Source organism: Phyllobates terribilis, unplaced genomic scaffold (genome assembly GCF_046119375.1).
Source record: "Phyllobates terribilis strain yellow unplaced genomic scaffold, ASM4611937v1 Scaffold_9__5_contigs__length_417890890, whole genome shotgun sequence".
Taxonomy (NCBI): Eukaryota; Metazoa; Chordata; class Amphibia; order Anura; family Dendrobatidae; genus Phyllobates; species Phyllobates terribilis.
In genome coordinates, this window is record NW_027362769.1 from 381,432,318 (window position 1) to 381,446,092 (window position 13,775).

Here is a 13,775-nt window from a genome sequence, read left to right on the forward strand (position 1 = left end):
CGTGTGACCTATCTGAATTTTATGGCCTGCTTTAAAGGGAATCTATCACACCCTGACACTTATCATCTGTATGCCCATATTACAGGTCTGATATGTAAAGAATAAAAAGCCATATCACTGCAACAAGACCTCTAATGTGAGGCATATAATTATACATTCACATTTCTATCATCTGTATGCCCATATTAGAGGTCGGGTAAGTGCCAGGGGGTGACAGATTCCCTTCAATGGGTCACTGTCCTGAGATTGTTTTTATGGTATGCTTATGAATTATTAAAACTGCTCCGCTTCCAACACTTGGCCAATGTCATACGTGGTCCAGATGTTGTCCTTACATGACTGATATGGCCAGCCCTACTGTGACACTTGTGATTAATATAAGCCTGCCACTTGTATAAAGTGATAAAGGCTATGTGCCCCCGATGCAGAAATGCTCCGGATTTTTCCTGAGCGTTTCTGCATCTCCCTGGCAGAAAAAACGCATGCGGATTGTACGTGCGGATTGTACATGCGTTTTTTCCTGCCAGGGACATGCGGATGTGAAGCGTTCTGCACATGCATTTCCGCATGCGGGTTGACAAGCGCTTTCTAAGCGATTTTAGCATCACTTGGAAAGTGCTTGACAACTTGGTCACACTATATAAATCCATGCAAAAGGCATGGATTTATATAGTGTGACCGTAAAGAATGGTAAAAAATAGAAAAATAAATCTATACTTACCCTCTGACGGCCCCCGGTGTTTTGCTTCCCTCCGTTCTCCCTTGCCGGCAGCGGTACACTGAAGGACCTGCCGACATCAGCATCGCATGACCCATCACATGAGTAGAACGTCAGCGCAGGTCCTCCAGTCCATCGCGATCTGCCGGCAAGTGAAGACAAGGAGAGCGGCGGCCGTCAGAAGGTAAATATAACATTTTTTATTTTATTCTTTTTTTTCCACAGGCTCTATGGTACCCGGGTCCGGAGGAGAGTCTCTTGTCCTCCAGACCCAGGTACCATCTGCACATTGAAACGCATGGAATGCGCATCTACATATACAGTGATGCATAATCCATGCGTTCCAATGCAAGTTAATGGCGGTGAAAACGCCGCGCTTCCGCAAAATAATTGGTAGTGCTGCATTTTTTTCCGCAATGATAATCCGCAGCGGAAATTTCCACAGCATGTGCACAGCACATGGGGATTATCATTGGGGAACATGGCAGGCCTTCTACCAAGCGTTTAAGCGTTTCTGCCACTGCTGAAACGCTTAAACGCATCGTGGTCACACAGCCTTACACATTATTACAATGTGAGCATTTCTAGTCTTAGGCTGTGTGCCTATGATGCGTTTTTTAAGCATTTCCGCAGTGGCAAAAACGCTGCAGAAACGCTTAAAAAACGCATGGTAGAAGGCCTGCCATGTTCCCCAATGATAATCCACATGTGCTGTGCACATTCTGCGGAAATTTCCGCTGTGGATTATTGCGGAAAAAAATGCAGCACTACCAATTATTTTGCGGAAGCGCGGCGTTTTCACCGCCATTGACTTGCATTGGAACGCATGGATTATGCATCACTGCATATATAGATGCGCATTCCATGCGTTTCAATGTGCGGATGGTACCCGGGTGTGGAGGACAGGAGACTCCTCCGGACCCGGGTACCATAGAGCCTGTGAAAAAAAAAAAAGAAAATAAAAAATGTTATACTTACCTTCTGACGGCCGCCGCTCTCCTTGTCTTCACTTGCCGGCAGCTTGCGATGGACTGGAGGACCTGCGCTGATGTTATAGTCATGTGACGGGTCACACAATGCTTACATCGGCTGGTCCTTCAGTGTACCATGAGCTGCCAGCAAGGGAGAACAGAGGGAAGCAAAACACCGGGGTCCATCGGAAGGTAAGTATATATTTATTCTTTACGGTCACACTATATAAATCCATGCCGGTTGCATGGATTTATATAGTGTGACCAAGTTGTCAAGCACTTTCCAAGTGATGCTAAAATTGCTTTGAAAACGCTTGTCAACCCGCATGCGGAAATGCATGTGAAGAACGCTTCACATTCGCATGTCCCTGGCAGGAAAAACACATGTACAATCCGCATGCGTTTTTTCGGCCAGGGAGATGCAGAAACGCTCAGGAAAAAATCCGGAGCGTTTCTGCATCGTGGGCACATAGCCTTATTGCAGGGTGTAGATGCACAAAACAATGGATGTATCCCATACTGGTGAAAATTGATCATCTTCACATGTTATCACTACAGTTTATTAGACTGTCCTGTCATCAATACAGTATTTATGAAGAAGCTGACATTTATTTCAATATATTGTTCACCAGGCCCCGTTCATCCACATTATCGTCTGTGTAGTTGTTACAAGTCTCCTCGTGGAGTCACTCGAGTGCAGAACTGTTTCTGCTGGAGACCAGCTAACAGATTAAAGGGGGTACTCCAAGGTAAGGCAGAGCACTGATTGACACATGCAAGTACTTAATACATTGTCATGGCTTATTCTGACTTGTGTTAATCATTGCTCTGGATGTCCGCTTTATAGTTCTTGCTGGTTTGTCCAGGAGAATGTATGGTCTCCCAGAAGTACTCCTTTAATGCTGTAAAAACATACATGCAGCTATACTGCTGTAGGTGGTAGAAGATAAAATTGGGCAGGGGTGTGGCCTTTCAGCACAGATCGGAGCTCATACACTCCAGTGGCATTTGTCAGAAGCACAAAGGACAATGAGGGAGAAGTCTGCAGCACTGAGGAGAAGCAGGGTGCTTGCTACTGGGAAATGTAAAAATAGGACCGACCCTTCAGCTGTGTAAAGTTTGATGCTCAAAGGGGCTAATTGAGATGCAAAAAGAAAGAATTAATGTTAGGCTTAATCTGTATATTAACATAAATGCATTTACTGTGCTTAACAAAAGTAATTAGAATGATAGAATGTTAAAGGGGTTGTCTGCTACTAGGACAAACCCTTCTTGAACTAATGTTTGGCCCTGATAAAATAAAAGAAACCTACCGTATATTCCGGCGTATAAGACGACCCCCCTACTTTCCTGTTAAAATATAAAGTTTAGGATATATTCACCGTATAAGACTACCCCTTTTCCAACGCATACCAAACACCGGTAAAAATTAAAAAAAAACTGATTTGAATTTAACATGGTCCTTTTTTAATTTAAATTCTTATGACATGCAGGTATATAGCAGGAAAACTGTCACTCATAAACATATTAAAATAGGGGGGACCCCACGTCATTTTTTGGGGGGATCCCCCATTCTAATAGCTGGTAAAGGCTAGGTATTCAGCTGGGGGCTGATATTAGTAGCCTGGGAAGCTCCGTGGGTATTACCCTCTTCCCAGACTTCAAACATCTGCCCCAGCCGTCTGCTTAACCTCCGCTAGAGACTATAATGATGGTGGATCCCACGCCAATTTTCTTTTTAAAAAATCCTTTATTTTAACACTAAATGACAATTGAGGGGTTAATAAAGATGCAGTCCCTAAATTATTATTAATTTTGTAATTAATTTTTCCCAAAAATGTTGACGTGGGCTTCGCCATATTTTTGTGTCCAGCCAGGTACAGCAGGCAGGAACGGGCTGCCCCCAACCACCAGCTGCCTATTTGTACCTGGCCGGACACAACAATATAGGGAAGGCCTTTTTTTTTTTTTTTAATTATTTCATGAAATAATTAAAAAAAAAAAGACGTGGGGCTTCGCCCTATTTTTGTGTCCAGCCAGGTACAACTAGGCAGCTGGGGGCTGGAATCTGCAGCGCAGGGAGACCCAAGCTTTCTGGCCCCCCCCCGCTGCAAATTGCAGTCCGCAGCCACCCCGGAAAATGGCGCGTTCATAGAAGCGCCATCTTCTGGCGCTGTACCCAACTCATCCAGGGCCCTGGTGCGGTGGCTCACTGGGTAATAAAGGGGTTAGGGCCAGCTTGGCATTATCAGCTGGCCCTAAGCCCGAAATTCATGGGGTCACGCCAATATTAGACATGACCGCCATGAATTTCTAGTAAAGTAATTAAAAAAAAACACAAACACCCAGAATAAAGTCCTTTAATTGAAATAAAGACACAATTTTTTAATGTTCTAAATTAAACCATACTTAGTCACGCCCATTCCAGCTGAAGCCAACGATCTCCTGCAATAAAAGTAAAATAATAAAGCAACCTCATCCTTACCTTTCCATGGTTCCCAGGACCGGTCCAGCTCTGCTACATTCACATGACAGGCTGCACCGCAGCAGAACGCTGCCGTTCAGCTTGCCATGCGGCAGACACTAAGAAGCGCAGGCATGCTTGTGCTCCTCAGTGTCTGACTGTGACGGCATCCAGATGAGCCGAGATCATGTCCAATGAACTCGGCTCACCTCATGCACGTCACTGACAGCGTGGGAAAATTCTCCTGCTCCCCGCATGCGCAGTAGAAGTTTCCCACGCTGTCAGTGACGGACGTCCAGGAGGTGAGCTGAGTTCATTGTCGGCTCATCTGGATGCCGTCACAGCGAGACACTGAGGAGCGCAAGCATGCCTGCTCTTCTCAGTGTCTGCGGGATGACAGGCTGGATGGCAGCTTTCTGCTGCGGTCCAGCCTGTCATCTCGATGTAGCAGAGCTGAAGCTGTTGTGGGAACCATGGAAAGGTAAGGATGAGGTTGCTTTATTATTTTACTTTTATTGCAGGAGATCGTTGGCTTCAGCTGGAATGGGCGTGACTAAGTATGGTTTAATTTAGAACAATAAAGAATTGTGTGTTTATTTCAATTAAAGGACTTTATTCTGGGTGTTTGTGTTTTTTTTAACTTTTACTATGGGGTTAGTAATGGGGGTGTCTTATAGACGCCTCTCCATTACTAACCTGGGCTTGATGTCAGCTGGCATTATAAGCTGACATCAACCCCAACCCTATTACCCCACTGCCACCGCTACAGGGCAGTGGGAAGAGCGAGGCTAAGTGCCAGAATTGGCGCATCCTATGGATGCGCCATTTCTGGGGCGGCTGACGGCTGGTGTTTCTAGCCTGGGAGGGGGCCAATATTCATGGCACCCTTCCTGGGCTATTAATATCAGCCTCCAGCTGTCTGCTTAGCCTTTGCTAGCTATTAAAATAGGGGGGACCCCCACGTCATTTTTTTGGGATCCCCCATTTTAATAGCTAGTAAAGGCTAGGTATTCAGCTGGGGGCTGATATTAGTAGCCTGGGAAGCTCCGTGGGTATTACCCCCTTCCCAGGCTTCAAACATCTGCCCCAGCTGTCTGCTTAACCTCCGCTAGAGACTAAAATTACGGGGAACCCCACGCCAATTTTTTTTTAAATAAATCCGTTATTTTAACACGATGACAAGTACAGTAACCAACACTATCACTGTACTTCATATATATGTGACTGACATGTTTCTATCTATCTAATCTATGTGTGATGCTCTATTCTTTCTATTCTAAATTGTCGGGTGCCGGCTTTTCATATATTGTCACAGAAGCGATGCGAACTTCCCTGCTCCGGACACAGCGCAGCGCTTCTGTGACAAGTGAAAGCTGTCGGCACAGAAGCCCTGCGCTGTGTCCGGAGCTGGGAATACGCAGCGATGTGTCAGTTTCAGCACAGAAGCGCTGACTGTCTGGACCTACCGCCGCCGTATTTTAACTCCCTCCACCTTATATTAACTCCGACATGGCAGGGATACGGCCACGGCAGCTTATTAACACCCCCAGAGTATCCCCGCATGTCAATTTCTGAAAGTTCAAAAGCATTACCGGCGTATAAGACGACCCCAGACTAGACAGAAGATTTTTCAGTCTTCAAAAGTCGTCTTATACGCCGGAATATACGGTACTTTCCTCCCGGGCCATTCTAGTGGTGTTGGCACTCACGGTCCCGGGGCTCTGGTGCCGTAGAATGACACGTAGAGCCCGGGCCCAATCAGCGCTGGCGTCACTGTCCCTGCCCACATACAAAATTGAACATGAAGAGGAGGAAGTCAGATCAGCTGCAGCCCGGACTTCCTCTTCAAAACATCCGAGGGTGGGGACAATGACACCAGTGCTGATCAGGTGCCAGGTGTCATTCCACCACACCAGAGTCCCAGGACTGTGACTGCTGGCACGAGAGGCAAGTATAGTGTTTATTTTATTGGGGCCAAGCATGTTATTCAAGAAGGGCTTGTCCGAGTAGTGGACAAGCCCTTTTAAGAGGTGGAAGGGACCTCCATGGTCATTGTGCCCAACCCCCCACCCTGCTCAATACACAATTCACTAAACCATCTCAGACAGATGTCTGTCTAGTCTGTTTGAAGACTTCCATTGAAGGAGAACTCACCACCTCTTGTGGCCGCCTGTTCCACTCTTTGATCACCCTCACTGTCAAAGTTTTTTCTAATGTTGTATCTTCCTTTGTTTCATTCCATTGCTTCTCATGTTTCCATGTACAAATGAGAAGTATGATCCCTCTACACTTGATATCCCTTCAGATATTTGTAGACAGCTATTAAGTCTTTTAGCCTTTTCACAGATTCTTTAACACGTTCTCGTAGGACATAGTTTGCAGTCTGCTCACCATTCTGGTGGCTCTTCTTATGAACTTGCTCCAATTATTCAATGTCTTTTTTTTAAAATGTAGTACCCAGAACTGAACCCAGTATTCCAGATGAGGTCTGACCGAGGAGGAGTAGAGGGGGATAATTACTTCACGTGATCTAGACTGTTTGCTTTTTTTGCTGCTGCATCACACTGTTGACTCAAGTGCAGTCTGATCTATTAGTATACCCAAGTCTTTTTCACATGTGCTGATGCTTATTTCCATTTCTCCCATTCTGTAGATGTAATTTTTGTTTTTCTTTCCCAAATGTAGAATCTTGCATTTCTCCGTTAAATATTCTATTAGTTGCTGCCCACTGTTCAAGCTCATCTCCAGCCTTCTGAATCCTTTGTCTTCTCTAATGGTCACTATCCCTCCTAGCTGTGCATAGTCTGCAAATTTGATTAGTTTACCTTCAGTTCCCTTATCTAGTTATAATTTATAAAAACGTCGAACAACACTGGGGCCAGGACAGAGCCTTGTGGTGCCCCACTGGAAACACTCTTCCAGTTGGATGTGCAATGATTAGTAATAATATTTTATTTATTTTAATAATGAATTATTACCACTCGAGTGTGATTATAGTAAGAACTGTTTAAATGGTTTGCTAGTCAGGGCATACACGCTGGAGCTGCCTCGTCCCAAGCTGCAACTGGCTCTCAGCAGATCTGCAAGAGAGTGTCAAAAGTTTATGGGTTCTCTGTTTTAATTACTGCTCAAAAACCATAAAGTATGCAGATATCTTGGTAAGCTGTTTTGTCATGTATGTTACTTTGAAAAAGTAGGTCTGTGTCTTACCAAAGAGCCTAATTTCTTTACCATTAAAGCCTTAAAGGTTTTTATTAAGAATCTAGATGCATAATTAACCTTCCCAGAATGAAGCCAGGTGGAAGTGATCTTTGCATTTTGCAGAAAGTGTGTACCCTGCCAGCAGCTGCTCAACAGACAACACTCAGACAGCATGTAAAGGGTGGTGCAAAAATAGTTTATTACGATATAGTTTATGTAAAGTTAGGTAATATTTACAAAATAAAAATGATCAGCTACATCCACAGGAACCTAGCGAGTCGCACGCATCCGGCGGGAAGAAATAACGTGACCGAAGTGAGCTGCAGGGAACAGGCAAGTCGAGGGATGAACTTAAGATATCACCACAAATAGAGGAGGAAAAAAAAAATGAAAGCATTCATACTATATGTTGTACTGAGAGACAAGAACATCAATGTAATTTTAAGCCCATTTGCTTCCTGCAATAAACCCTACGGTGCCAGCCAGCACTGGAGGGTATACTGAACCAGAAGATGCAGCAACGGGCATCATAAAAACAATAATAAAATGTAAAAGTAATTTTGAGAATGACACATCGATCTATATCCAGACAGAAGAACTATGTATCTCTGGTATCCCTGTCTTTTCTGGAGTTGGGTTGCTTCTTGCATATTTTATTGGGCTGTCCAGTGAGCGCCCCTATGGGGGTGCACATGGTTTGGCCAAGGCAGATGGTAGGAGTCAGGGGAGGGGCGCTATGTAATCAACGATAGACATCCACCGCACTATAGCAAATTCAGACTGGAAATGATGGAACCTTTAGTTCATCCGCAGCTATAGTGACAATGGCAGTCTGCCTGCAATCTAAGTGCTACAATAGTTGATGACTGAAGATGCTGGAGCCTTCAGGAAGTGCAATTGACTACCATCTGATCCTCAGGAGCCCTTTCATGGGGGCCCCTCTGCATTACCAGCGCTAAACCCACATTATGATAGTGTTTTTAGGACGAACAAGAAAACCTAACAAATAGTGAACAAAGCCGGTGTGGTCTTCAAATAGTGTGTAGTGTTAATACCACAACTGTAGGTTCAAGAAACTTTTGGTTGCATATGTTCTGCGGCAGAACAGTGCATAAGGTCCGTAGCGGCACCTACCACCCATTTCCTGCCAGAACCGATTATAATGTAGAGCACTGACAGCAAAGGAGCCGAAACAGTCATAAACCAAGACCTGGATTATGTTACAGGAAAAAAGAAAAGTATGCGTGTTATTTACATATTACACAAAACATTATCTCCTCTTAAAAACTGACGCTGCAGAACCCACGGGCAACAGAAGACTCCATTTCATTTAAGCAGCTGGCACCCGGTCTCTCCGAAAAGAGGAGCCAGGCGCTCACTTGGAGGAATGTGGAATACTGGTCAGAGGCCGGCTGTACAATCCTCTACAACGGATATTTATATATATATTACACGGGACAGAAAAATGCAGGACTCACATTCGGTGAGGTTGTAAAACATTATCAAAAACTTACAAGGGTCAATTAACTCCAAATGTTACACTCAATCCACAAGATTTAAAGAAGAAAAAAAAAAAAATTAAACATCCGGGAGTTTTAGGATTAAAAACACAAGTCGGACACAAACCTCACTATTCTCTGGAATTAAGAAATATGTACAAAGTTGTGTTCTGAATACTATACAGGTTTTCTTAAATTATCTGGCATTTAAAACAGACAAGTGATTTCTAGCTGGGACCTGCGCATGCACTAACTCTACCTTCACTGAGGTCCCTAAGGTGCGCCATAACCTGCAGGAGAAGGCGGTGGATCGCAAAAATCTAAATACATTACGACCATATACACACTAGCACATGACAGGATTGAACCCGCTGCCCCTCAAATACCGCTTTAAAATAAAGAAATGTGTCTACTATGTATACAAAGAAGGAACTGCGAATACTCCAGATTTGCGGTGATGTTTCTAAACATTACAGATATTTACACGTTATAGATGATGCAACCCACAAGTCCTCGGATATGTTTGGACGTATAGATCGTGCTAAAGAGGCAGCTAAGGGACTGCTGGCAAAATGTCTGTCATCAGTGTAATGCTCAGGCCTTGGCTTAGAAGAAGGTATGGGCCCATTCAGGCCATCTCCTTATTTTCTCCGCTTTATTTATTGGAGATTCTGATATCCTCGGCTCGTTTATGCAGCTCCTTGGGGTATCTAATAAAAGATGGCGCACGCTGGAAAAAGGAAGACAAAAAGCTCTATTGCAAAGATTACAAAGCTATTTAAAATAAATAAAAATACAGCTATAGAGATCCTTGTTGGAGGGGGTTTATTGACTACGGTGACCCTAAATTAATCCTATAAGGCGAGCAAGACGTTATTCTGAACATACAGAAGAAATGTTGGATATTTCAAGCTTCTCACCATCTCAATTGCCTTTTTTTTTTCTGCAGTGACAGCAACTAGACACAAGGTGGCGCTAACAGCACCTCCAACGACACAAAATTGAAAAAATTGAAAGGGGGACATAAGAAGAGGACTTCATTTTTCAAAACCCTGTTACAATAAATAATCACTGTTCTCAATTAGATGCCATTAATGCAAACTGGTTCCCAAGAAAACAACCTACGAAGATCTAGAGTCTACATATAGAGGATTTCACTATACACCACAAGCCAGGTTTTGTTTTTTTTCTCTCCAGGTTTATAACTAAAACTTATCAACAGCGGTCAGCTCCGCTCTGCCGTCACAACCATCGGCGTACATACTATATCACAGGACTGCACATAGCAATGACACACAGGTCACCTTCTTTAAGCCTCAATTCATGGCTTTCCAGACCCCTGGACACTCCGTTGGGCTGAAATACACAACATTCCCTTTACGAGGGAACTGCTGGTGAACAAAAAAAAAACCTTCAACTGCTAGAGGAGAGATCCTATTTTCTTAGAAGGCTATATACAGGAGGATACAACGTCCTCTCAGCAAACCTCAAACATTTTCCAATGCAAAAAGATCACGTTCTGAAAAACAACCACATACATTAAAAAAAATAACATGCCACAAACCTTCACACTGTAACATAACTCACTTTACGACACCACAATCATATAATGTAATATATCACCTGCCAAGTGCTTCTAGGAGCCGCGGGTACTGCGGGAAAAGTCAGCACCCATCAGTGCCAATCCATACTGCTACCTTACCAGCAAGTGCCTACCCAATTTATAGGCTGGACGGGACACGAGAACAAGCCAAACCAAACCAAGAATCAGTGAATGGATAGGCTGCATTTTCACTAATATTACTTGGGCCCATGAAATGCACATTGATGTCAATGGTTCTTGGTGAATGGATAGGCTACATTTCCATGAAAATCCATAAGGAAGATAAAACAGTAATAAAGCTTTCCTTGCCAGCCACACCGCAAGATAAAATTTACTTTTAATGGCAAATAAGGACAAGAAAGAAAATAAATCCTGGATGGCTTTACGTACAGTATTCTGGATCCCATTTATAGACTCTTGACCATCATAAGGAAACCTCAGGGGAATTAAAATACTCCAATGTTCGTATGCTCGGCTGCCAAAAATTGAAGTTCCCATATGAAACAATATTAAATTTAGGATTGCCATTTTAGTAATCGTAGTAGAAACGAAAGAAGTGGACCCGACAGAAAAGAAAAGTCTAAATCCTTCTTTCATATTTCCATTCCTTTTGAATCCCCTTCAGGTTTAGGTTTAAAAACTAGGAGCATTTACAAATGGGAAAAAAAAACACTAAATTCAAGAGACTAAAGTTTTAAAAACTGAACCAATTTGGAGAATATACATTTAGTACTGAAAGCTAGTTGTATTTCCAAAATGACCGGTATGGTCTGTCTAAAAAAAAAAAATGTCTGCTAAAAGTTCAAGGCTTTATTTATTCTCATGCTCGAATAGGCAAGAAACTAATAAAGGAATAGAGAAAAAAAAAAAAATAGTGAGACATTTTATTAGTGCGACCACTTGTCAGGATGCAGATGCCGGAATCGGCGGGGACGAGACGCCACATGTCAGCCGCTATTCCTGAACTGATGACAGAGCGTTATTGGTACAGCAAACCACACGGCTGCCTCACCAGCGCTTTTGTTCAAGAGTAAGTAATGCGAGCACCCTGAAGTTACTACATTGAGCATATCATATCCATCGGATCAGAGTTTTCACAGCAAAATTTCAGGAGCAAGATTAAGCAGTTTTCCTTCTGTACACATATTACACACACAAACACACCTATAAATAACTACATACATTGTAAGGGTAGCGTGAGGGGTGTTGTGCCGATTGTACCCAGGCAGGTAGCCCTGTCACATTTCCATATCCGCGATTCAGCCCTTCTCCTCCAGATGGCAGCACAATGGGGCCAGCACGAGGCCTGAAGGTCCAATGTCGTCACACCTGATAGCTTATTGATCGGCAGCAGCGGTGCCTTAATACTGACAATTCTGAATGAGAGTTAAAGCTCTGACAAAGATAGGAGAAGGCGAGTTAATGTGCCCTAATCCTGGAGCGGGAAAGGGTTAAGGAAAGACATTGAGCTGGAGAAGTACCCACAGGAATTAACCATTTCAACACCTTAATGGTCTTGCACATTTTCAAGAGCCACGTGACATGCAGAGAAGCTGCACATCAGAGTCCCCTGAGGCCCGATGGATCCAGGGCGGCGCATCTGCTCCACATCCGAAGAGACGCGCGGCAGAAATCGGGAGACGTTAGTGTTTCTTGTAGTCCTGGGATTCGAAGATTTTAAGGCGCTCCTGGACTGTCAGCCCCTCCTTCAGGCTCTGCGTGGGGTGGAATAAGAAAAAAAAAAACATCAAATGTTGAGACAAAAAAAGGACACAGAGTCAAGTGCCAGGGGTGTAAGCACACACAAAATGGAGTGAGATTAGTTCTGCATGCTGAAGAAACGACAGGGGTGTATCGGTAGGAGGGTGACATATGACAGATGGATGTGAGGAAAATGGGTGCAAATAACCATACGTGAAAAGAAACCATAGCCGTGGGCCAAGTCGGGGTTAAGTGACAATTATACTATTACTGTTAAAAGGTTTGTTTTACAATCGCATTAAAAAAAAAGGATGTATTTTGGTTCCGAAATCCAAAAGGTGACAGTCGTGCTTCATAATAATTGTGATGGAACAAGGAACTCATTATGAAACATCTTCATATTTTTTGTTTCATAGTGATAAATCAACCTGTCAAGTTGTCAATGGATGTGAAGATACCAAAAACTTTAAAAAGGATTTGTCTATAGTTAAAAACTAGGAGAGGCACTGAACACCCCAAACCCTCAATTGGTTGAGCAAGTTTTTTTTTTTTTTTTTTTAATACGGCACAGATGGATGTCTGAAAGCCCTACATTAAAATCAAGGTTTATTGGAGTGATGCTACAAGTACATTTGGTAAAAATAGGATTGTTTAGCAAGATAAGAGTGAGGTGTAGCCAAAATCTGCCCACTGTACCTCCTGCAAAAATAACTGAAATAGGCTTGTGCCGCTTTATCAGTGACCAACCACGTGGCATCCATCCTATCAAGCTTTTCCCAGAGGATTTGCAGAATAAAACGCCCTCTATTTGACTTGAAGCAGTGGATTTCCTAGCTCAGATATTTGGTATTCTACGCTTGCTCGGACATTTTTCAAAAGAAAAAGCCATAAACGAGCGGCCACCTCTCTGTTCCTGACCTCCTGAGATGGTGTTGGCTTTGAAGATAAATGTATAACAGATGTGGCTCTATGACATCCTGTACGAGATGGGAATGCACCCTATATACGTAAATCAACCAGTCGTACTTCAAGGAACACAAATATGGGCCAACTACAAGCATAGACAAAACGGAACCCGAAACACCAAGCCTCTTCTGTCTGTGCCAGCCCCCTCTCCTTCAGATGCTGCACCAAGGACTTTATTCTGTATCACATAGTGAGAGATATAACCCCATAGGGCCGTATAGTTTGCTCTCAGAAAAAAAAAGTCTGGATGAATATTTGGGAGATGTCCCTACATTGGGAGCAAGATACAAAACACAATGATGTTAGAGTATGGGTTGTGGAAACACCGGACTCACAATCTTGTATATAAAACAGGACTAATCTAGGACACAATATATCACAATGTTTACATGGGGTGATCCGCCGCAGATTGATGTAGCTCTACACACTGTAAATTGTGGCCGGTCTCGGGTTCTGCAGGTCACATCTATTGGCGCTGAGCGGTATTACCGATAATGGCTACTAAACGCTGTATAGAGCGGTGATGTTCCGGCTACAGCGGGATCTGCAGACCACTGATCGGGGGGGGGGGGTGTCTGCACAGATTGGATATGTAGGACCTATCCAGATTCTCAGATAACCCTTTTAACCTAAACCCATTACATAGAATAAC

At 43.5% G+C, this 13,775-nt stretch overlaps 1 protein-coding gene across 14 annotated transcripts in view; it reads right to left on the bottom strand.

The window, feature by feature from the left end:
* Positions 1-7,529: 7,529 nt before the first annotated feature.
* MPRIP (myosin phosphatase Rho interacting protein) overlaps positions 7,530-13,775 on the bottom strand; it is a 102,666-nt gene continuing 96,420 nt past the window's right edge. For all 14 annotated transcript variants that reach the window (XM_073648509.1, XM_073648511.1, XM_073648504.1 and 11 more), the window contains one exon: positions 7,530-12,171. In XM_073648509.1, the coding sequence (XP_073504610.1) occupies positions 12,100-12,171 (72 nt within the window). In that variant the 3' untranslated portion in view covers positions 7,530-12,099. The remainder of the gene's footprint in view (positions 12,172-13,775) is intronic.